The sequence below is a fragment of the Pelobates fuscus genome, chromosome 13, assembly GCF_036172605.1.
Source record: "Pelobates fuscus isolate aPelFus1 chromosome 13, aPelFus1.pri, whole genome shotgun sequence".
NCBI lineage: Eukaryota > Metazoa > Chordata > Amphibia > Anura > Pelobatidae > Pelobates > Pelobates fuscus.
The window spans coordinates 86,794,304-86,818,981 of record NC_086329.1 but is presented as its reverse complement, the minus strand read 5'-3'; the positions used below and the strand labels follow the sequence as shown (position 1 = coordinate 86,818,981).

The window sequence follows — 24,678 nt, the reverse complement described above, 5'->3', positions numbered from 1 at the left end:
ATTGATCTCTATTTGGCGAGGAGTGCCATGTGTTTAACTACAACTACCGTTTCCTGCATTGACCTCTAACGGATATGCGCCCACTCTCTATCAGGCTGCAGGATACTCTGCGATACGAACGGAAAATTCTTCATGCAAGACATTTCCCTTGGCTACATTGTTACTCTTAGTATCTGAAGTATGCTTGTGTGCTAAACATGAGATTAGTGCACAAACTGCCCACTGAAACAGGACAGGCGGTTCCAATTAGACTTGTGCAAAATTTCACTGTAACCAATAATATTTCTGGCAATCGGCACATGAATCGATGCCAACAATTCAATTTGTTCACAAATGAACCAAATCAGAATCATCGAAATTAAAATCCTTTTTGAAAGATTTTTAATTTCGATGGTGCGGATTCGTTCACAAGAGAGAACCACATTTTTGGATTCGATTTGTTCAGCACCTGCCAGGAATTTTATGTGGATGAATTACGGTACTTAAAACTCATTTTTGCACATATCAAATTCCAATGATTCAACACCGCTCCTGACATGCATTCTTGTGATTCATGCTCCGTGTTCACTATCTGTAAACCATGAAATCATGCATCACACAGCACCTGTTCTGCTAGCGGAGCTCTCTCCCCAGCTCTTCAATGTGTCGGGAATGTACTGCGCTAGACTCAGAACGCAGTGCTCTTCAAAACAAGGAGACAGAGAAGGGGAGGTTGGCATGTTTCGATGCTATTAGGGATAATTTTAGATTCCTATACAACATATGGCATCAGAACGGAATGCCTGGCTCATGCAATATGGCTAAGTGCAGAGCTCATAACTATGTGCAGGGTAGATCATTGAACCACAAAGTGCCAGTGAGAATAGATTGGTGAAATGTAATGTCAAGGGTTTAGTCTGCTATAAAGTCCAACCATTTACTAGAGCTGCAGGATAATACCATTAAAGGAGCTGGGTGATATATGGTGATATTGCAGTTTAATGCATGCACAGCACTGATTTGTTGCTTCCTGCAAACCTTGTGTTGTGGTTCAATACTGACCTACTTTACTTGTAAATGCAGAGCGTGGTTTGGGAAGAAGTTGCTCTGTGTCCTCTGGGATGACTTCCGGCTCCTCTGGAGTTATATCGACTTGCTGTTCTGGTATCAGAGTTTCAGCAGGGAGTGATGGTGGTTCACTATCCTGAAATTTTAAACACAAGCAGTGTTAGAAATCCATCCCTTATATGCGACCAGTTATCTAAGCAGCTAAATGCAGTCTATTAAGATGACAATAAATCCGTCAGAGTATACAATATCTGAACTATGAATTAAAAATCTCTCATAGATAGGACTTTAATAAACATTTGGTCATTACACTAATTAGTCACTTGTTAGACTGAAGTCCTTCTCCTGGCCTCTGCTGACAGCACTGGTTTTAAGTTGAACCTTAAAAGGGACACTGTAGGCACCCAGACCACTTCAGCTTATTGAAGTGGTCTGGGTGCAATGTCCCTACTGCACTTAGTGCTGCAGTGTAAAACATTGCAGATCCAGAGAAACTGAAATGTTTATATTGCAACTCTAAGTCTCCCTCCAGTGCCCGTCTACCAGACAGCCACTGGAGGCGCTTCCTGGCTGTCACCGAACTTTTGGTCTGGTAACGGACGCTGGACGTCCTCACGCTCTGCAGGAGGACATCCAGGGACAGCTATTTCCCCATAGAAAAGCATTGATTCAAGCTTTGTATTCCTGGCACTAGAGTATGTATTTAAAAAAGTGTTAATAAATAGATTAACCTTAGAGACTGGAAAAGTTGGTCAACATGAATCAGATGATAACGGGAGAGTCCATTTAATAAAACATCCTAGTGGTGGTGGGCAGAAAACCTTTTTCAAAGCTGTGTTTGAGCCTTAGAAAACTGGAGAGATAACTTTTCTAGGATAGTAGAGGTCACTCAACATACAACAAAAGCTCTGGGAGAACTACCTGCAGTCTGAGGACTATCTGCTGTATGTAATTGTATCAGTCCTAGAATCTAAATAAATCGTCTCACCTTTGTCTCTTTCAGACTTGAAGAACTTTCGATTTCTTCAGCTTTGTGGCTTTTTTCAGAATCTGGGGATAAACAACAAACCAATAGGTTTGGAATCCAAAAATCCATTAAAGGAACACTCCAAACACCTAACCATTATGTGTGAAATGAGTTTTTGTCCACCTCCCCCATTTTAGAAAAACTACAACAGAAACTGGCACCTTCATAAATGAACCTTGTTACACCCCCCGTTTGTCAATCAGCCAACAGGTCTTGTTGATTTCCCTCGGTGGAGCTAAACTCAAGAGGCAGCAATAGCTCAGAGCACATGTCTTGGAAAGAGTTCTCACTGAGCTGCACTGGGAAGGGATTGGACAATGACAGAAAGTCTGGTCGGGGTTAGAAGAGGAGGGCTTCCAAAGGCTGCAAAATAGAGATCTGCTGCTTTTGCAAGCATTTTTTAGATACACGCCAATTTAAAAAAAATTAAATGCATGCTTGTGATCCTTGGGGGTTTATCTACTAAATTGTGATTTATTTTATTTGTATTTGGGCTGTGGAGTGGCCCTTTAGTGGTTTGCTCTGTTAGAAGAGGCCCTTTTTACTTGACCAGGCTAGAGAGATTTGCCACACATTACACAGAGTGGTGTTTGGGAGACTTACCTGCTGGCCCATGATCCTCAGGAACATTAGGTGACCCTGTCTGTGCTGCTCCCAAAGTCTCTACAGGAAATGCCTGCTAATAGATAACAGGAATTGTGGAAATTGGATAACAGCCGTTCACATGATCATACTTAGCAATAGATTGTAAGCTCTTCAGGAAAAAGTCTCCACATAATACCAATAGATGGCAAGCTCTTTGGATCAGGATTTTCCCACAACATCACTTTAGCGAAAGTTGCATGTGTTTACATTAGTCCACTACATTATACGGCAATATCCAAACTGCAGGTCTCCTGCACAGCCCAAGATTGTGAATTTGCATCGATGATACATACAGAGGGTTACGTTCTGTTCCTGTTTATTTTATTTGCAGCTGTCTGCCTGGATGAAGGAATCTATATGAGCAGCACATGACGGGTCATATATCCAGCAAGTCCATTTATAGCAAACTCCTGCAAATCATCCAGGAATAATAACACAGCAGGCCATTTAACCAATGCAGGGAGTGGAACAGTCCAAAACATGTCAAAATGTCCCTTTATCTTGGATAGAACAGGAAACATTGTTTCACAAGCTTGTCGCGTGCTGACCTCACTACAAAATGTTGCAAAATATATAAACAACTAGAAACATTTAAATACATAAAGGGAATCAACACAGTAAAGGAGGAGACTATATTTAAAAGAAGAAAAACTACAACAACAAGAGGACATAGTCTTAAATTAGAGGGACAAAGGTTTAAAAATAATATCAGGAAGTATTACTTTACTGAGAGGGTAGTGGATGCATGGAATAGCCTTCCAGCTGAAGTGGTAGAGGTTAACACAGTAAAGGAGTTTAACCCCTTAAGGACACATGACATGTGTGACATGTCATGATTCCCTTTTATTCCAGAAGTTTGGACCTTAAGGGGTTAAGCATGCGTGGGATAGGCATAAGGCTATCCTAACTATAAGATAAGGCCAGGGACTAATGAAAGTATTTAGAACATTTGGCAGACTAGATGGGTCGAATGGTTCTTATCTGCCGTCACATTTTATGTTTCTAACTACAGAGCGTAGTTTGAAAGGAATCTCGATTGATTCTTCATAGTAAGAAACTAAATAAAACTGAAATCTTACCTCGTTGTTTGCAATCACCCAGTTATTCTCGGAGTCTCTGGAATCCGCAGCATCGGCCATTGTCCTCCCCGCTCATGAACAGATTTATCCTGGAAAAAAAAAAAGATGGTTTACATGGTGTTAGTGTGGATCAAGGAAGTGGAGAGCTGCGGTGTTTGTGGACCTCTGTGTACACAAAGAAGAGACTTATGAGGCTGAGGAGCCCTGGACACAAACAAGAGACCAATGAGGTTTGGGGAGTTCTTTAAAAAAATTATAAAGAGGGCTATGAGGAGCTCTGTACATATGTAAAAGAAGAGGTTTGTGGCGCCATGTACACATTAGGTAGAGATCTATGATTTTTGGGAATCTCTGTAGACATAAAGAAGAACACCATGATTGTTCTATGTACACATGACGAAGTTTGAGAACATCTAAAACACATAAAGAAGAGATCTATAACATTTGGGAGTCCTAACACACAGGAGCTCTGTCCCCAGGAAGAAAACACCTGTAGGTTTTTGAGAGTTCCGTACACAAGGTAAAGGTTTACAAAACAGGTAGACATTTAGAACAAATCATTTGCTCCCCCCTCCCTCCAGCCTTGACAGAAGTAGGCAGAGCCACATGGATTTGTTTAGGGCTTATTTGACTTGTAAATATGGACACGTAACTGAATGCCAGTTCTCATACATGTAAAGCGGTTAGGGATATTTATCAGACGAAGTTCGGACAAGACCTAAAAATAAAAACCCCATGTCTTTCTACATTCTAGAAACATGCTTTAATATTCCCCAACACTATTCAGTCTGCTCTAGCAGTGGCTAAACCTTATCGGGATCATCAGGAATATTTAATATCTTTGAACTCAGGAATGACCTTGCTTGGACGCAACAAGACAATAAAGTGAAGAAATAAAATCTAATTCAGCATTTCTGGTAAAAACTCCAAATCAAATTTTTAAAAAAATAACGTAAATGGTATCAGAGATATTTTGTGATTCCCTTCTCCATTAATTCCAATGGTGGAAGCAGTCCGTTCTATTTAATCATTAGACAGGTTGTCTTGACCTCCAAAAAAAATACCAAAAGGGGTCAGCAGAGGGTTCCAAAATTAAAAATGAACACTCCAGAAAATTATTTCTAAGAAAGATAAAATAAGATTCTTTCGTTTATTACTCTTCCAGCACTACGTAGAAAAGGTGACATATTTTTGGAGAGATTAAACAATTAGGAGCCGGATAGTAACTTATTAGGGTTCTTCATGCAACATGTGAATAATTTACACCAGGCCCCATGAACTCAGAGTATCTCAGGTCAGTTCAATGGAAGAATATAAGTTTTATTTTGGGCTTATCTGTCCGCACTCCTCTTTGTGTTCGGAGACCTGGACTCACTCCACATATTCTTCTTATACTAGACAAACAGAAAAAGCCACCATGGTATTCTTCAAGCCGACGCCAGCAAACAGCATAAGCAAGAGACTAATCATGCCCTTCACTCAATGTGTCCGTCTGGACAGCTGGAAAAGAACTCCGGGAAAATGACGGCCAACAAAACAAAAAGCATTGAAACTTAAAAGTCAGGAAGGATAAGGGGAGGCAGACAGCGATAAATAAAGAGGGTTGCCAGAGGCAACAGCAGATTAATTAACACATTGGGGTGAGATGAAGCAATAGGCAGGTTGTGGACCTAATACAAGCGATACACTGGTAGGATGATGGATGAAACCACCACTGATGAGGTGCAAGGTCATAGTTCAAGTATTATCACAAGAAAACTAAATGCCAACAGATGCAGTATACAATGGAAAATGCACTATATGACCATTTGGCTCATGTATGCCCAAATATCTCTTACCCCATTCCAGTCATTGAGTTGGCTTCTGCTCACACAGAGCCGACAGACAGATATCGCCACCTCATATTAACTCTGGCAGATGGAAATTGTTCTAACTAGCTGCAGCACAGCTAAAAAAAAAGAACCATAAATGGAGTTTCTCTCTGCTGCCAAATTCCCTCTCTCCTCGGCCCAAACTACCGCTTCAAGCATACCAGAGAGAGCTATTACTAAACACATTGGTTGTGTACATTACTTTATCTGCCACTTTCCGACCACCATATTTCGAATCCAATGAGACTGGTTTTATAGCCCTCTTATCCTATCAGGGTTATTCTCTAAAGTAAGAATTCAAAGTCAATTTCAAATGGAAGGCCAAAATAGAGAAACTAGAAAAATTCTCTAAGGCAGCTGTGCTTTCCCAGGCCTTAAATTTGACATTCACTTTAGTAAACAACCCTGTCTATATAAAACACACAAAAAAAAAATTAGTTCAGCAGGGACATGCCAACGGCTCTGGCTCGGAGTTCTAGTGATAATTCAATAGATTGCTCAGCAGCATGAAGTTTAATTCCTTAAACATGTGCTTAGGTGGGGTCTTGGAGAGCCTACAATCGGTGAGAGAACCTGATCCTAACGACATGAGACTCTGTGAGTAGAGACACTTCATTCTATTAGCGACCCTGTTCTGACAAACTAAAGACAATGCACTCTGTGAGGGACCCTATTAACTGATGGGAACCAATTATTTTTTGAGTGATGCTAGTTTCACCAATGGGACACCTTCCACTGTAGGGGTTTTTGCTTAAGCAATGGGACACCCTCCACTCTGAGGAGCCCTTCTCTGACCAACAGGAGACTTTCTACTCCGTGAAGGATTCTCCTCTCAATTATCAGTACCCCTTAAATCATAAGAGTCCTATCTTCTGACTAAAAAGAGACCCAGCTATTTTTGAGAAACCCTACAACTGATAGGAGAACCTCCACTGTGGATGAGACCCGACTGACTTACAGGAGAACGTTCATCTTTGATAGACACTAACTGTGGATTCACTCTTCATTGTTAGTCATCCTGCTGTGACCCAATGTAGACCCTCCACTCTACGAGGGAACTTGTTGACTGATGAAAGACGCTCTATCTTTGAGGGATCCCCTCCACTTTGAGGGATCCTGTTCTGACAGACAGGAGACCTTTCACTCTGAGATGGACCATCTTCTCACAGACTGTTAACTGTCCAGTAAGACACTCTCCAGTGTGTAAGAGACTTACCTGACTGAAAGGACTATTTCCATCTTGGAGGAATCATTCCATGACTGATGGTTTACTCTCCACTCTGTGAGGGACTCTCCTCTGACAAACAGGAGACCCTCCACTTTGTGAGGAACCCTCTCTGCTGATGGACAGCAGACTTTTCACTCTTTTAAAGACAGACCGACTAACAGCAAACCTTACACTCTGTTAAGGACCGTACTCTGTTGAAAGTTATATCCTCCACTCTGTGAAGGACCCTTCTCTGACAGATGGGAAAACAATCATTCTGTGAGTGACTCTGACCAAAGGGAGACACTCTACTCTGTGAAGGACCATCTTCTGATCCTGCTCTAGGTAAAGGGCCCCTTTTTTGACCAATGTGAGACCATGTCAAGGACCCTCTTATTACCAACAAAACCTTGCAAACCTTGGACTCAGTGAGTGACCCTCCTCTAGCTGACAGGAGACCCTGCACTCAGTGAGTGACCCTCATCTAGCTGACAGGAGACCCTGCACTCAGTGAGTGACCCTCCTCTAGCTGAAGGAAGATCCTGCACTCAGTGAGTGACCCTCCTCTAGCTGACAGGAGACCCTGCACTCAGTGAGTGACCCTCCTCTAGATGACAGGAGATCCTGCACTCAGTGAGTGACCCTCCTCTACATGACAGGAGACCCTGCACTCAGTGAGTGACCCTCCTCTAGCTGAAGGAAGACCCTGCACTCAGTGAGTGACCCTCCTCTAGATGACAGGAGACCCTGCACTCAGTGAGTGACCCTCATCTAGCTGAAGGAAGACCCTGCACTCAGTGAGTGACCCTCATCTAGCTGAAGGAAGACCCTGCACTCAGTGAGTGACCCTCCTCTAGCTGAAGGAAGACCCTGCACTCAGTGAGTGACCCTCCTCTAGCTGAAAGGAAGACCCTGCACTCAGTGAGTTACCCTCCTCTAGCTGACAGGAGACCCTGCACTCAGTGAGTGACCCTCCTCTAGCTGAAGGAAGACCCTGCACTCAGTGAGTGACCCTCCTCTAGCTGACAGGAGACCCTGCACTCAGTGAGTTACCCTCCTCTAGCTGACAGGAGACCCTGCACTCAGTGAGTTACCCTCCTCTAGCTGAAGGAAGACCCTGCACTCAGTGAGTGACCCTGTAGGCAGGTAATGAGTTACTAACCTCTCCCCACGGTGAGTGCAGTCAGTGTGAAGCTCACTCCAGCTCTCACTCTGCTCAATTCTCCTCACTTTCTCAAAGTTCTCAGGTTCAGCTCCAGCCCCACGTGACTTCCCTCTGCCAATCAGCACCGCCCCCTGCATTGTACGCTATTTGGAGACCAGATTGGTTACCGAGGGCGTGCTGGCCCCGCCCCCCAACTGTCAGACGAAACCGCATGTATGGAGGGAGCGCTGTGATTGACAGCTGGCTGGTTAACCCTGCGGGCGCCGGCACTGACTGACAGCAACAGGTGGTTAGACAGCTGGCAGTGACACAGCATGGGGGGGCACTGGTACTCACACACTATACATATACACACTGTATATACACACACACACTATCACTATATACACATACACACTGTATATACACACTAACACTATATATACACACACACACACACTATACATATACACACTGTATACACACACACACTATACATATACACACTGTATATACACACACACTATCACTATATACATATACACACTAACACTATACACACACACTAACACTATACACACACACACACACACACACTAACACTATATACACACTGTATACACACACACACACACTATACATATACACACTGTATATACACACACACTATACATATACACACACACTATACATATACACACTGTATATACACACACACTATACATATACACACTGTATATACACACACACTATACATATACACACTGTATACACACTGTATATACACACACTATACATATACACACTGTATACACACACACACACACACTATATACACACTATACATACACACACACACTATACATATACACACTGTATATACACACACACACTATACATATACACACTGTATATACACACTAACACTATATACACACTGTATATACACACTAACACTATATACACACTGTATATACACACACACACTATATACACACTAACACTATATACACACTGTATACACTAACACTATATACACACTAACACATTGTACACACACACACACACACACTATATACACACACACACACTATACATATACACACTGTATATACACACACACTATACATATACACACTGTATACACACTGTATATACACACACCTTATATACACACTATACATATACACACTGTATATACACACACACTATACATATACACACTGTATATACACACACACTATACATATACACACTGTATATACACACTAACACTATATACACACTCTAACACTATATACACACTGTATATACACACTAACACTATATACACACTAACACTAACACTATATACACACTGTATACACTAACACTATATACACACTGTATACACTAACACTATATACACACTAACACATTGTACACACACACACACACTATACATATACACACTGTATACACACACACACACACTATATACACACTATACATATACACACTGTATACACACACACACACACTATATACACACTATACATATACACACTGTATACACACACACATACATATATATATATACACACACACACACACACACACACACACACACACACACACACACACACTGTCCTGTATACTGGGTGCACACAGAAATACATGTTTATACACCCATGTATGGGAGCACTGCCTTATATTCATTATAAACCCTATACCTGCCAAGTGTCCCTATTTAGGAGGGACAGTCCCTATTTTCTCTCCTAATGTCCCTCTTTTCTAGGAGCTCCATGTCTGTGTAAATAAGATACATTGTTCTTGTTCTGAATTACTTGTTTACTTATTACTATTTTAATCTCATAAATTATTAGTAAATCTCCTAACATTTCCCAGAATAGGCCCAGCCCTACTCACAACCCTAAAATTATAGTGTCTTTCTTTGTACCTTTGAAATGTTGGGAGGTATGTAACTACATTCACAGACTGGCACTCAGGAAACTGCCTTATAGTCCCCTTGCATTAAAACTGGCACTCAGGCTACGGCTTTATATTATCTGTTTATTCACAGACTGGCACACTGGGCACTGCTCTATATTATCTGTATATTCACAGACTGGCACACTGGGCACTGCTCTATATTATCTGTGCCTTCACTGACTGGTACTCAGGGCACTGCTCTATATTATCTGTACATTCACAGACTGGCACTCAGGTTACGGCTTTATATTATCTGTACATTCACAGACTGGCACACTGCTCTATATTATCTGTATATTCACAGACTGGCAAACTGGGCACCGCTCTATATTCTCTGTGCCTTCACTGACTGATACTCAGGGCACTGCTCTATATTATCTGTACATTCACAGACTGGCACTCAGGCTACTGCTCTATATTCTCTGTACATTCATAGACTGGCACTCAGGGTACTGCTCTATATTATCTGTATATTCACAGACTGGCACACTGGGCACCGCTCTATATTCTCTGTGCCTTCACTGACTGATACTCAGGGTACTGCTCTATATTATCTGTATATTCACAGACTGGCACACTGCTCTATATTATCTGTATATTCACAGACTGGCACACTGGGCACCGCTCTATATTCTCTGTGCCTTCACTGACTGATACTCAGGGCACTGCTCTATATTATCTGAACATTCACAGGCTGGCACTCAGGCTACTGCTCTATATTCTCTGTACATTCATAGACTGGCACTCAGGGTACTGCTCTATATTATCTGTATATTCACAGACTGGCACTCTGGGCACCACTCTATATTATCTGTGCCTTCACTGACTGATACTCAGGGTACTGCTCTATATTATCTGTACATTCACAGACTGGCACTCAGGTTACGGCTTTCTATTATCTTTGCCTTCACTGACTGGTACTCATGGCACTGCTCTATATTATCTGTCCATTCACAGACTGGCACCCCCCCTCCCCCATGCACTAACTCTTAGAACACTAACTGTAGACACTCCCTGCTAGCACAGACTGGCACTAACGGCACTGCCCTATGCCCACTTATATAGAGACTGGAACTTTGTACAGGATACTAGTTACTTTGAATTGTCCCCTGTGTGAGGTATAGGCCCGAATCCAAACAAGGAGGTCATTTTCAGAAATGGAATCCATGGAGACAGCATCTGTGTGCCCTCTGAATAGGAGGCCTTCCTCTGTCTGTGTCTGAAATCCTGCCAGGCATGAAACCCACAGAATACTAAAAAGGACCAACACTGTGGCCAAGCACTTATATATTCCCCATCAGCACCTCTGGGACCCAAGTTCCTGTCTCAATTCTATCCTCTTCAACTCTATTCTATGAGCACTCTGTTTAAATTAGCATTATTCCACAGCCAGGAAACTGGTTTTAAAACTAAAATACATTTGTGTACATAAAATGCTGGTACATTATTCTTCAGAATAACATTTTCAATACATACAAGATCAACTTACATTTTCTAGAAAACCCACCAATGAGCTGCACCCACAACCCACCTTCGAAGGAGCACAATATCCTAGCCAAACATACCTCACAGCCACCTACCAACCAGCACACTAACCTAGCCAAACATACCTCACAGCCACTTACCAACCAGCACACTAACCTAGCCAAACATACCTCACAGCCACCTCCCAACCAGCACACTAACCTAGCCAAACAAACCTCATTGCCACCTACCAACCAGCAAACTAACCTAGCCAAACATACCTCACAGCCACTTACCAACCAGCACACTAACCTAGCCAAACTACCCCACAGGTCACAGCCACCTACAAACCAGCACACTAACCTAGCCAAACATACCTCACAGCCACCTCCCAACCAGCACACTAACCTAGCCAAACATACCTCACAGCCACCTCACAATCAGCACACTAACCTAGATAAACATACCTCACAGCCACCTCCCAACCAGCACACTGACCTAGCTAAACATACCTCACAGCCACCTCCCAACCAGCACACTAACCTGGCCAAACATACCTCACAGCCACCTCCCAACCAGCACACTAACTTGGCCAAACATACCTCACAGCCACCTCCCAACCAACACACTAACCTAGCTAAACATACCTCACAGCCACCTCCCAACCAGCACACTAACCTAGCCAAACATACCTCACAGCCACCTACCAACCAGCACACTAACCTAGCTAAACATACCTCACAGCCACCTACCAACCAGCACACTAACCTAGCTAAACATACCTCACAGCCACCACACTAACCTAGCTAAACATACCTCACAGTCACCTACCAACCAGCACACTAACCGAGCCAAAAATACCTCCCATCCACCTACCAACTAGCACACTAACCTAGCTAAACATAACTCACAGCCACCTACCAACCAGCACACTAACCTAGCCAAACATACCCCTCCCATCCACCTACCAACTAGCACAATATCCCAGCTAAACATACCCCAAACCCACCTTCCAACTAGCACAACAGCCAAATCAAACAGACACAAAATCCACGTACCAACTAATGCAATCTCCTAGCCAAACATACCCCAAATTAACCTTCTACCCATATCAAAATCCTAGCCAAACAAACCGCAAACCCATCTTCCAACCAGTGCAATTACCTAGATTACCTTCCAACCAGCACATCTTAGCTAAACATAACTCACATTTAACTACCAACAAGCACAATATCCTAGCCAAACATACCCCCCTAAACGCACCTTCCAACCAGCAAAATAGCCTAACTAAACATACCTCATTGCCACCTACCAACCAGTGCAATATCCTAGCCAAACACCCCCCAATTCCACCTTCCATCCAGCACAATAATCAAGCTAAATACATCCCATAACCACCTACCAACCAACCCACCCAATAATGTAGCCAAATATTAACCCCTTAAGGACAGAGCTTCAGAAGCTTGACTTACGCTTAATGACACAAGCAATTTTTGCATTTTCTTGCTGTTTGCGTTCAACTGCAATTTGCATCTCTCTCATTTATTGCACCGACACATATTATATACTGTTTTTTAAAGGACAGAAAGGGCTTTAATTTGATATAACATATATATATATAAATGCTTACTTATTATAAAAAAAATACAGAAAAATGCAAAAAAAATGAAAAATATTGTTTTTTTTTACAGTTTTTGCAATCATAATGTGTGCATAATTAGTGCAGGTTAAGGAAAGTAATTAAAAATAAATTCATTTATTTGTTCTGATTTACAGAATATATAATGTGTCTGGGATTTTAAGTTTTTTTTGGTAGTTACAGGTCACAAAGCACAAGGAGTAAAATAAAATTTTAATGTGGAGCGATTTTAGAATTTGGTATGTTTGTCTTGTAAGCCTAATAGCCATAAAATAAAACAAAATTGCCACACAAAAGTATATATTTATATAAAGTAGACATCACAGGCTATTTACCTAAGGTTGTTTTGACACTTTCTACGTAGCCATTTTACCGCCAACCTCTGCTAAATATTGGAGTAAAATTGTGTTTTTGGGGGGTTTTCGCACACAAACGTATAACAAAGAACTTCTCATGTGTATTTTGTAAAGTTGGTGTGTGCTATTCCTGTACAAAGTTTTATTATGTGTTCAGTTACTTCTGCTGAGTACAACGGTACCCCCATTGTATGTCTTTGGCACTATTTTGTGAAGCTACAGTGCCATATAGGAGACCTGTCCTTTTCAGTATTCACAGTAGAATTTTGAGAGACGGATTTAATGAGCCTATGCTTCCATTTGGGGTATTATAACAGTTTGACTGTTCAAAAACCCCAACAAAGGCCTACCATTTGTAAAAGTAGACACTCCAGGGTATCTCATAAGGTGCATATTGTGCCTTAACATGCCCCCATTTTTTTACCATTACATGCCAAAGTATGTGGTAAAAAATAATTTTGTGCATTTTTTACATACGGATTGCATTTTTGCTGGGCATTTTGTATATTTCATATGTGCCACTAAGTTCAAACCCCCAAAATTATGCTCAGCTAAGTCTTCTGAGTAAAAGGACACCCCCATTGTATGTCTATGGCACTATTTCGTGAAGCTACAGTGCCATACAGGAGACCTGTCTTTTTCAGTATTCACAGTAGAATTTTGAGAGACGGATTTAATGAGCCTATGCTTCCATTTGGGGTATTATAACAGTTTGACTGTTCAAAAACCCCCACAAAGGCCTACCATTTGTAAAAGTAGACACTCCAGGGTATCTCATAAGGTGCATATTGTGCCTTAACATGCCCCCATTTTTTTACCATTACATGCCAAAGTATGTGGTAAAAAATAATTTTGTGCATTTTTTACATACGGATTGCATTTTTGCTGGGCATTTTGTATATTTCATATGTGCCACTAAGTTCAAACCCCCCAAATTATGCTCAGCTAAGTCTTCTGAGTAAAAAGACATCCCCAATGAATGTCTTTGGCACTATTTTGTGAAGCTACAGTGGCATATTGGAGACCAAGCCATATCAGTTTTTACAGAACTTTGAATTTTGACGCTGGGCCTATATGCAATTTCCAAGCATCTTCGTAAGTTTTAAATTCAAACTACCCCACAAAGGCCTACCATTTCTTAAAGTAGACACCCCAGGGTATTTCAAAAGGCATATTTTGAACCTTAGCGTGGGATAATTTTTCCGCTAGCTTGTACCAGGTGTAGTGGTAATAAGCGTTTTTTCTGCCTTTTTGACACACAAAGTGAGTTTGCACAGTATATTTTGCAAACCTTATGTGTACCACCACTCTATAATACTTTATATGTTGCTCAGCTATGTCGGCTGAGTACAAAAATACCCCCGTATGTACCTTTGCCAGGTATATGTGGACATCGGAGGGGCACATTTGGGACACAGCCATTCCATTTTTTTTCAAACTTTAAATTTTTACGCTGTGCCCATGTCCCATTTTAGAGTATTTTACCAGGCTATATAATCCAAATACCCCATAAAGCCATACCATTTCTTAAAGAAGACATCCCAGGGTATTTCAAAAGGCATATTTTGAAAATTAGTGTGGGATCATTTTTCCGCTAGCTTGTACCAGGTGTAGTGGTAATAAGCGTTTTTTCTGCCTTTTTGACACACAAAGTGAGTTTGCACAGTATATTTTGCAAACCTTATGTGTACCACCACTCTATAATACTTTATATGTTGCTCAGCTATGTCGGCTGAGTACAAAAATACCCCCGTATGTACCTTTGCCAGGTATATGTGGACATCGGAGGGGCACATTTGGGACACAGCCATTCCATTTTTTTTCAAACTTTAAATTTTTACGCTGTGCCCATGTCCCATTTTAGAGTATTTTACCAGGCTATATAATCCAAATACCCCATAAAGCCATACCATTTCTTAAAGAAGACATCCCAGGGTATTTCAAAAGGCATATTTTGAACCTTAGCGTGGGATCATTTTTCCGCTAGCTTGTACCAGGTGTAGTGGTAATGAGCGTTATTAAATTAATTTTGTAACTTTTTAAAACTTTTTTTACTTTTTAAAACTATTTTTTAAACTTTTGTTTTGCTTATTAATTTTTTTAAAGTTTCCTAAACTTTCGTAAAACTTTTTTTTTACAGATTTAAATTTTTCTAAGCTTTTTCTTTTACCGTTAACCCCTAACTAGCAGTAAGCAGCACTAACAGTAAATTCCCCATTTTCCCATAACTCCCACCCACCCCAGCTAGCAAAATATTTAATTATACAATATTTAAATTAGTTAATTAAATTAATTTAACCCCTGAGGGTTAAAAAATAAATAAAAGTTAATCGTCAGGGGTTAAAAAAAAATTAGATCACAGTATAATACTGTGATCTGTATTTTGATCACTGTAGGCAGTGATAGACTGGCAGGTAAGGGGTTAATTTTTATTTGGACTGGGTAAAGGGTTTATTTTTTTTTTATTTTTTACTTAAACGTTAATAAAACTTTTTTTTTACTTAATTTTTTAACTTTTTAAAGCTTATTTTAAAACTTTTTTTAACGTTAACCCCTAGTTAGCCTAACACTAAATCCCCCAATTCCCCACTAACTTCCACCCTCCCCAGCTAGCTAAATTTATCATTTTAAAATATTTAAATTAATTAATAAAATAAATTTAACCCCTGAGGGTTAAAAAAAAAAAAGAATTAACCCTCAGGGGTTAAAAAAAAAATCAGATCATATTAAAATGTAATCCCTGCCAATTGATCACTGTAGTCAGTGATCATTTGGCAGGGAAGGGGTTAATTTTTTATTAATATGGGTAAAGGGGGGTGGGATTTTAATTTAACTTTTTTTTTAACACCAGGGGGCAGGATCATCACTGATCCGGCTCCCTGCACTTCACAGTGAACCCGGAAGTGCAGGGAGGCGGAGGTGAGTATACAGAGCACATGTGCCCGCTCTGACATGCTGTCAGAGCGGGCACATGAGCTGGGACAGCCCGATCCGGTGCTCCCGGTCTGCCTCTAATGCAGAGGCAGACCGGAGCACCATTAACCCCACGATCGCCGCGATTGCGGCGATCTGGGGTTAATTTTACCGCGTGACGGACGAGGTCCGTCACCCGTCGTTAAGGGCATCCCCAGGATGACGGACCTCGTCCGTCACCCGTCGTGAAGGGGTTAAGCAGAGGAGGAAAGACTTGTGTTGAAAGAGATTACCTTTCATGAAGTTTGCATAAAATGTAAAATGGCTAAACTAACAAAGAGTCTAATTGTATTTATGAAGAGGGTAGAAGGCTAGATTTACATTATCTAAACACCAGGCTAGCAGGTTAACGTGGATTATAAAGCAATGTATTGTTTATGGTGCCAGGAGTGCATTGACGTCTCTTCATTGTAAGTAGATTATTTGTGTCGTTTAATTGGAGAGCCAGGATCTACTACAACAGAAGCAATGTACAACCAAAAAGAGGTAAAAGCGCACACACACACCAGGAGTGATTACCTGAAATCGGACAAATAGGTATCTCCTCCTTTACACACAATAATTAGATTCACTATTGGAAAATCCCTATACAAAAAATATAAACACAGAGAAGGACATAGTGCAACCTGTATATTATATATAAAACAAAGGGAAATTCTGAGATGAAATCACTCACACTTTTATGAGCCGTTTAAAAGTAGGCTCAGGACTTATGCAGCTTTCATGTCACTTAAATGGGACATGCACATTTCCTTGAATCCTCAGGCCAGTTCCCCTTAGGTCTCAATGATCATCAAGTTTGGAGTCAGGAGTCAGGAGCCAGGAGCATCAGGATAAGTAATTTATTTTAACAAATAGTTAAAAGATAAAGAGAAGAGCACCTGAGGAAGACCACAATCAGTTGGTTGAAACGCGTTGTGTGTTGCAATATTGCTTTTTATTATTTATCTTTTAACTATTTGTTAAAATAAATTACTTATCCTGATACTCCTGGCGCTTTTACCTCTTTTTGGTTGTACATGATTCTTTAAGTATATATAGTGGTGATATACTTGGTTTTGGCTGCACCATCCACTTATTTGATCCTTGAGCGCCACTTCTATACTGTTTTTTGTTATTATTACAACAGAAGCAAGGCTTAGCTCAGAGTGATGGGGACGGGGAGCGGCTCCATAATAAAATGGTTTGACCACTTACATGAGGGCACCATAACCACTAGAGACAATCTAAACATTAACAATAGATCTGATTATAGTGGTTATGGTGCCATGAGTCTTGAGGTGCAGTCCCCCCTTTTCTGTCAAACCATTTAGAAGCAGTTTGGCAAAAAAAAAAAAAAAAAGACTCTCCTCAGCACACAAAGCCAAACCGCAACTTTTTTTTCCAATGCAGATTTTCTGTGTCAACTAATGTTGTTTTCAGAATTTGAGTGTTAAAGTGGTAATTGTCATGTTTGTAATATAGTTACTATCTAAATTAATAGAGTAAAAAAAGTCAACTTGTCTTCTCTTGGCTTCATCAAATGGAACAATTTGTGTGTATGACACGTCATTTAGGTTTAAAAAAACAAAAACAAAAAACCCTTCAGGAGCACCTAATAAAAGAATGCAGAATCTGGGGCGGAGCCTGACCGCTGATCGGATCAGATGTACGACCACCACTACACACAACTACGCTTAAGCACCCGTCCGACCAAGAATCACACACCGGGCAGTTTCCCCCAGGATGGCGGATAACCACATGCCCCGTGCAAAGCATGGTGTGAGGCCCACAAAGAGCGCCTGTAAACTCATACGACCGCGCATGGCACAGACCCCCAACAGCTTATGGGACAAGGTATCTGTCCACCTTGAGATGCCAAGCGCACCGGCTGCGGAGAATACGCAGAGAGAAGGGAGGCGGGAGACAAGTGGGACGCCCCTGGGTGCTCCTTCCACAGCAACTCTACAGCCTCTCAAGATGGGCCCATCCGGGCTGACAACCACCAGGAATATACTCCCAGAGCTTCGACCACCGACAGAGATTATCCCCCGGGATCCAACACTGTCTCCTGCCAGGGAAGAACTCTGCCTCCTAGACGAGGAACCAAGTTCGTGGTTCAGAGGTGCAGGCCTTCATGATGGCATGTGGCTATGGGAAGGACTTACTCGGACTCTGCCCTCTAAGCCTGTTAGAAAGCAGAGGCATAGGCTGATCCGGGACTTAGCACCCCAAGCACACAGAGCTGGAGGGGTCTCCCACAAGCTGGATTATCCCCCTGATTTCAGCATACCTGTATACATCTATATTCCTGCACATGATTTCACTCACAGAGCGCTCAGATATCTGGAACTTGGTGACTTGAGTATTTTACATGCCCACGTGCTGTAGCATAAATGTTTGAACGAGGATGGGCACTAATATGGGCAGCTGGCCGACTCCTGAGTTATCTGTTAGCCCCTACTGTAGATACATGCATGAGGCATACACATGGAATCGACACACACAATGCACCCACAGCTGTACCTGTATTGGGGAACAGGGCCTGATCCATGCCACCCGCAAGCACACATTAAGAGGGGGAACCCGTGGTACCTAAAGCCTGTAACTATACCATGATGTATACGCAATACTAACACACCCACACATGTCTAGCCTGTCACACTCAGTTCTTCGCTTATAACAGCATCATAGTACACTGCATGATTGATCATATCGAATACTAACCGTTCAGGCATATCTAGTTTGACACAACATGCACCACTATAACAGCTGCCTCGCTTAGGAGTTTCTTCTGCTTAACTCTATTACATATGTCTCTTGTCTCTCTGATTTAACTCCTTTCGTAATATTCCTGTGTCTATTATTATAAAATTGTGCATGTCTGCTCTATTACCCCATGTATAATGCTTAAAGGACCACTCTAGGCACCCAGACCACTTCAGCTTAATGAAGTGGTCTGGGTGCCAGGTCCTTCTAGGGTTAACCCATTTTTTCATAAACATAGCAGTTTCAGAGAAACTGCTATGTTTATGAATGGGTTAAGCCTTCCCCCTATGTCCTCTTGTGGCTGTCTCATTGACAGCCACTAGAGGCGCTTGCGTGCTTCTCACTGTGATTTTCACAGTGAGAGCACGCCAGCGTCCATAGGAAAGCATTGTGAATGCTCCTATGTGACCGGCTGAATGCGCGCGCAGCTCTTGCCGCGCGTGCGCATTCAGCCGACGGGGAGGAGAAGAGGTGGATCGGAGGAGGAGAGCAGGAGGAGATCTCTCCGCCCAGCGCTGGAAAAAGGTACGTTTTTACCCCTTTCCCCTTTCCAGAGCCGGGCGGGAGGGGGTCCCTGAGGGTGGGGGCACCCTCAGGGCACTCTAGTGCCAGGAAAACGAGTATGCTTTCCTGGCACTAGAGTGGTCCTTTAATGCACTGTTGAAGGATTTCCGTCGGGGTACCTCAAGCTTGCCTGTTATACTCTTATCCACTGCAAAAAAGAAAAAGACTGCAGGATCTTTCTTTTAGTTTAAAGGGACACTATAGTCACCAGAACAACTACAGCCTATTGAATTTGTTCTGGTGAGTAGAATCATTACCTTCAGGCTTTTTGCTGTAAACACGGTCTTTTCAGAGAAAATGCAGTGTTTACATTACAGTCTAGTGATAACTTCACTGGCCACTCCTCAGATGGCTGTTAGAGATCCTTCCTGGGTCGTGGCTGCCTAAAATGCATCCAAACATTCAGTGTCTTCTCCCTCTGCATGCAGACACTGAACTTTCCTCATAGAGATTCATTGATTCAATTCATCTCTATGAGGAGTTGCTGATTGGCCAGGGCTGTGTTTGAATCATGCAGGCTCTGTCCCTAATCTGCCTCTTTGTCAGTCTCAGCCAATCCTATTGGGAATCACAGTGATTGGATCAGGCTACCACTTCTGATGATGTCAGCAGACTGCTTGTGTATCTGAGTCAGCATGCAGAGTTACAGCTTCAGGCTTGAATACACGTAAAATTTCTACTATATTTAAGGAGGCATGAGGGGCCCAGGAGGGTTAGATTGTGGTTTTAACACTATAGGGTCAGGAATACATTTGTGTTCCTGAACCTATAGTGATCCTTTAATGGCATGTTTCATAAATCAGATAAAGGACCATAATGTAATCTTACATAAAAAAAACCTCTATACATGCTCTACACGGCTGCTTTTCTAAGAGTAGAAAAGAGTGATGTGCAAATTTGCATATCACTAATGGCATTCTGGGAAACACTAACACAGAACTGTCGTACATGGAGGTTTTAAATTGTGTTATGAGTGCAATTTATTTGTAAATTGGAAATGTGTTTGAATTGAAGTTTTATGTAGTGTACTTGCGCGAAGGGCTGTATTTGCAGTCGCCTTTCTATACCTTCGTGACCGTCATTTGCCCTGTTACTCCACATAGCAGTTGACATAGGGAAGAGATTGCTGTTTTAAGGAAGAGGTGACATTGGCATGTCACTGGTTATCTACCTCCACAAGGCAAGTGAAATATCAATACTCCCCCCCCCCCTTTCTATTTCCCAATCCATCACGTCAGTAGATCCCTTATGTCACTCTCCACCTCATCTATCCTTTACTTCAGTGGTTGCCAGTCTGTTTCGTACCAAGGCACAAATCAATGACACAAAAATATCCAAGACCTTCTGCTGGATTGGTTACTGCTGGCAGGTGTATAAAAGCACACAGCCATGCAATATCCTTCGACAAGCACTAGCATGACTCAGGGACTTTTCAACAAGTCAAAGGAATAGGATAGGCACCATAACAACCTCATAAAAAAATAAGGAGGCCCCTTTCGCTGTTCTCACCTTTCAAGAAAGGTTTAATCCTAAAGTCTTTGTTCCAGTGCCGAATCTCCATGCCATTCAGTTTTCTAAAAATCTCAAAACTGGGGGAATCTTGCAGAATCAGGCAGCGATGCTGCTGCTTGGCTCAGAGCGGCCAACGGATAATCTCAGCCAATCGTTGAGTGTCATCTACACAAAAATCTGTTGACCTGCTGAAGCACTGGCTGTTTAGCAAACTGTCTCTGGTAACATCAGCACTAGAATTATTAGCTGGGATTGTTAAAGGTTTCACGAGCTGCACAAGACTATCATAATCAATGGTCAAGGACAAGCATCTGCTAGTCATTTAAAATTCCTTACTGCCAGTGGAGGGAGCAATTAAAAGGAACACTCGAAGTACCATAACCACCCTAGTGTGCTTTAGTGGTTATGGTGCCAGCAAGGTACGTAGTCAAACCATTTATAAACAGTTTGTCAGCTTTCAAGGAAGTGGGAAACTTCTCCACATATATTCCATTAGCTCCCCTGAACAAAGACCTCAATGCAGTGGTTATAATGTTTGGAGTGTTCCTTTGACAATACGGAATACAATGACATTCTAGATGATTATTAGCTTCCTTTTATTTCTGCTTGGGAAAGACAAGATCAGTATGACAATTCCACTGTACATAAAAATAAAGTCCTCCCATCAATCTTTCCTGCCTCTGATAGATCTTCATCTTGTGTTCACTTAACCCAGGGGTTCCCAACGAAGTCCTCAAGAACCCCCTACCAGTCCAGGATATAGGGATTACCCTGTTGTGTCGAAAGTGTTTGTTTTTAAAGACAACTGGGTAATCCCTAAATCCTGGACCGTTATGAGGCACTTGAGGACTGGGTTTGGAACCACTGACTTAACCCAATGTTTCCCATCTTGTACGCTCTTTGAGCAGGGCTTTAGGTGTCAATTAATTGCTGTTATATTTGCTCATAGTATAAGTGTTGAGTAATATGTTAGCACTACATAAATAATAATAATAATAATAAAACATTTTCACAAGATCTGTGGACGAATTTCTCAGACCTGCCTCATGCCCTCATATTAATCTCATATCACATATAAAATCTCATCTCATTTTGAAAATAGAGAGAGCCAAGTCTAATCATCCAACATAATACTCTCAAGCTCAGTAGAATGAAACCCCTGCAGCAATATTGCATTATGGGAGATTTTGAAGAGAGCATTTGTAAACAATTTCTATGTATGTATGTATGTATGTTAAAAGGGCATGCCTGCTTGTTGATAATTAGGTTAGATTCACCAAACAAGAAAAAATGTTTTTTCTTATTTCTCATAAAATCTTCCCAGAAGTGGTTGATTAGATATATAGATTAGCCTCCAACACACAATGAGTATCATCCCAACATACTGTTAAAGTAGCAAAATATCTCATTTTAAATGTGTAAATATTTGCAGGTAATATAGACTGATATGTTCTTTATACATTTGTACTGCTTTTAACCCCTTAAGGACCAAACTTCTGAAATAAAAGGGAATCATGACATGTCACGTGTCCTTAAGGGGTTAAAGAACATTTGCGGTTACTTATATTATAAGCGCAAGGTCCCTTTAAATTATATGCAGAAGTTCATATTATACCAGTGGGGTTACAATACTATCTGGTGGGTTACATACCAAACACCGAAAGTACCTTAGGGTAGTAACCTCTTTTTTTTTTTTTTATTAAAGTGCAGATTTCAATAGAAAGTGGTACTTTTATAAATTAAATGAACACTCCCTACAACAAAACAACTTTATCTGAATGAAGTTGTTTTGGTGCCAAGAGGACCCTCGAAGCACTCAACTAAGCACTCAACTTCAGGGGTTAAAGAACCCCAAAGTTGCCTCCAGCGCTGTTCTCCACTGGCTTCAATTTTCACTAAGGATGACGCCTGGCACCAAAACAACTCCATTTAGACTAGCCATTTAAATGGCAGGCAATTGCAAAGATCACCTACCTTGCAAAGACTTGTCATTCAGTTGCATTGGAAAATCTAGAAAGATCTGCGGCTTATAGATATACACCAGTTAAAAAATGGTTAAGTAATTGAAGGGTATATCTAAAAACAGCGATTTTTTTATCATTAGTGTTACTTTAAAACTGGTTGCTCTGGGGTTATGACCACACCGTACAGGATTGGCTCAGCACTAGAAATCTCTACTGGCAGTATCTGGTAATACTGTAGTACGATAGGTAATTTCAGACACCTTAAAGAAAAAGATACAACTTGCTTCATTTTCCAACAGGAATGTATGTTATATAAAATATATTTTAAAAATGTGTTTATTCACTAATCTCCCCATTGTAGCAAACTGCAATCCAAGCAAAGCGGTGGCTATAGCGGAGGGGGTGAATATATCCATATTAGCGAATGCTTAATTTGTCCAGATTTGCTACAATTCAGAATTTAGTGAATGAAATCCTCACCACTGGGAGTAACAGGCAAACATGGGTTAACAAGTACAACGTCTGCTTTAATTCCAGATATCCCCCCCCCCCCCATAATTACTTCACCAAGTATAGACTCACGATTACGATGGTAACGTTTATTACTCATTAACTTAAATAGCGCTCACATTGTTTGCTTTACATTGGTAAACAAATGGTACCAGGGTCTCTAATCATGAGCTGGAATTAGACCGTAATTCACATCTCCATTTGGACAGAGAAATAGCACTGCATGCTTCAATAATGAGGTAGAATGCAAACACCCATCGATTATTATTTACAAATGGGCAAAAAGCAGGAATTGCCCTAAAATGGACAAAGATCAACACTGGGGAGGGTTTTACATTGCTAGGATATTGATGAATGGAAAAGCAGACTTCATGCCCCTGTAAGAGTAAATGCAAAAACATAATACAGAATTCACAGAAATCTAAAATGTGATGGAAGATGAAAGCCAAATGGATAAACTCATCTGGCCATTATGAAATCCCAGACATTGTTTACAAATTTGTTCTTAAGAATTGCCTTGTGCACATCCCAATTATAGTTCAATCCTTCAATGCATACACTGGAAACCTATCCTCAGTTTAACCTTACTATTTTACCATGATCTTTTCTACTTCAAATGCTTTTATCCTCTGTGGCCCCCTCCAATGTCCACACAATGTGTATTCCAGGTTTTAACTACCTTAATTCCTACACACCCATCATTACTGTTTGCATTATATAGCCTGCACATGTTTTGTTAGGTTCAGAGCTGGCCCCGAGTACCAAAATGACTGAAAAATGGAGAAACCTTCCCCCAATATTTTCCATCAACTGACTATAATTACATGGCAGATGACAAGGGCAGTGTAAATCATATTGTCATTACACACCCAACAAATTTTTTTTTTAAATCTTTCAAGGCGTATTAACCGGAAAGGTTTTGTTTTGTAAAGTAGCAGCAGAATTCACCTCTGGCCA

General features: G+C 41.3%; 1 protein-coding gene across 3 annotated transcripts in view; it reads right to left on the bottom strand.

The window, feature by feature from the left end:
* PBXIP1 (PBX homeobox interacting protein 1) overlaps positions 1 to 8,148 on the bottom strand; it is a 32,431-nt gene extending 24,283 nt beyond the window's left edge. The window contains exons 1-6 of one of the 3 annotated variants that reach the window (XM_063439707.1): positions 8,039 to 8,148; positions 3,799 to 3,887; positions 2,678 to 2,753; positions 2,036 to 2,097; positions 1,042 to 1,183; positions 605 to 682 (exon numbers count right to left, since the gene is read on the bottom strand). In XM_063439707.1, coding sequence (XP_063295777.1) covers positions 605 to 682; positions 1,042 to 1,183; positions 2,036 to 2,097; positions 2,678 to 2,753; positions 3,799 to 3,858 — 418 coding nt within the window. In that variant the 5' untranslated portion in view covers positions 3,859 to 3,887; positions 8,039 to 8,148. The remainder of the gene's footprint in view (positions 1 to 604; positions 683 to 1,041; positions 1,184 to 2,035; positions 2,098 to 2,677; positions 2,754 to 3,798; positions 3,888 to 8,038) is intronic. The other 2 variants (XM_063439708.1, XM_063439709.1) reach the window with 2 other exon arrangements.
* Between the last annotated feature and the right edge of the window lie 16,530 nt (positions 8,149 to 24,678).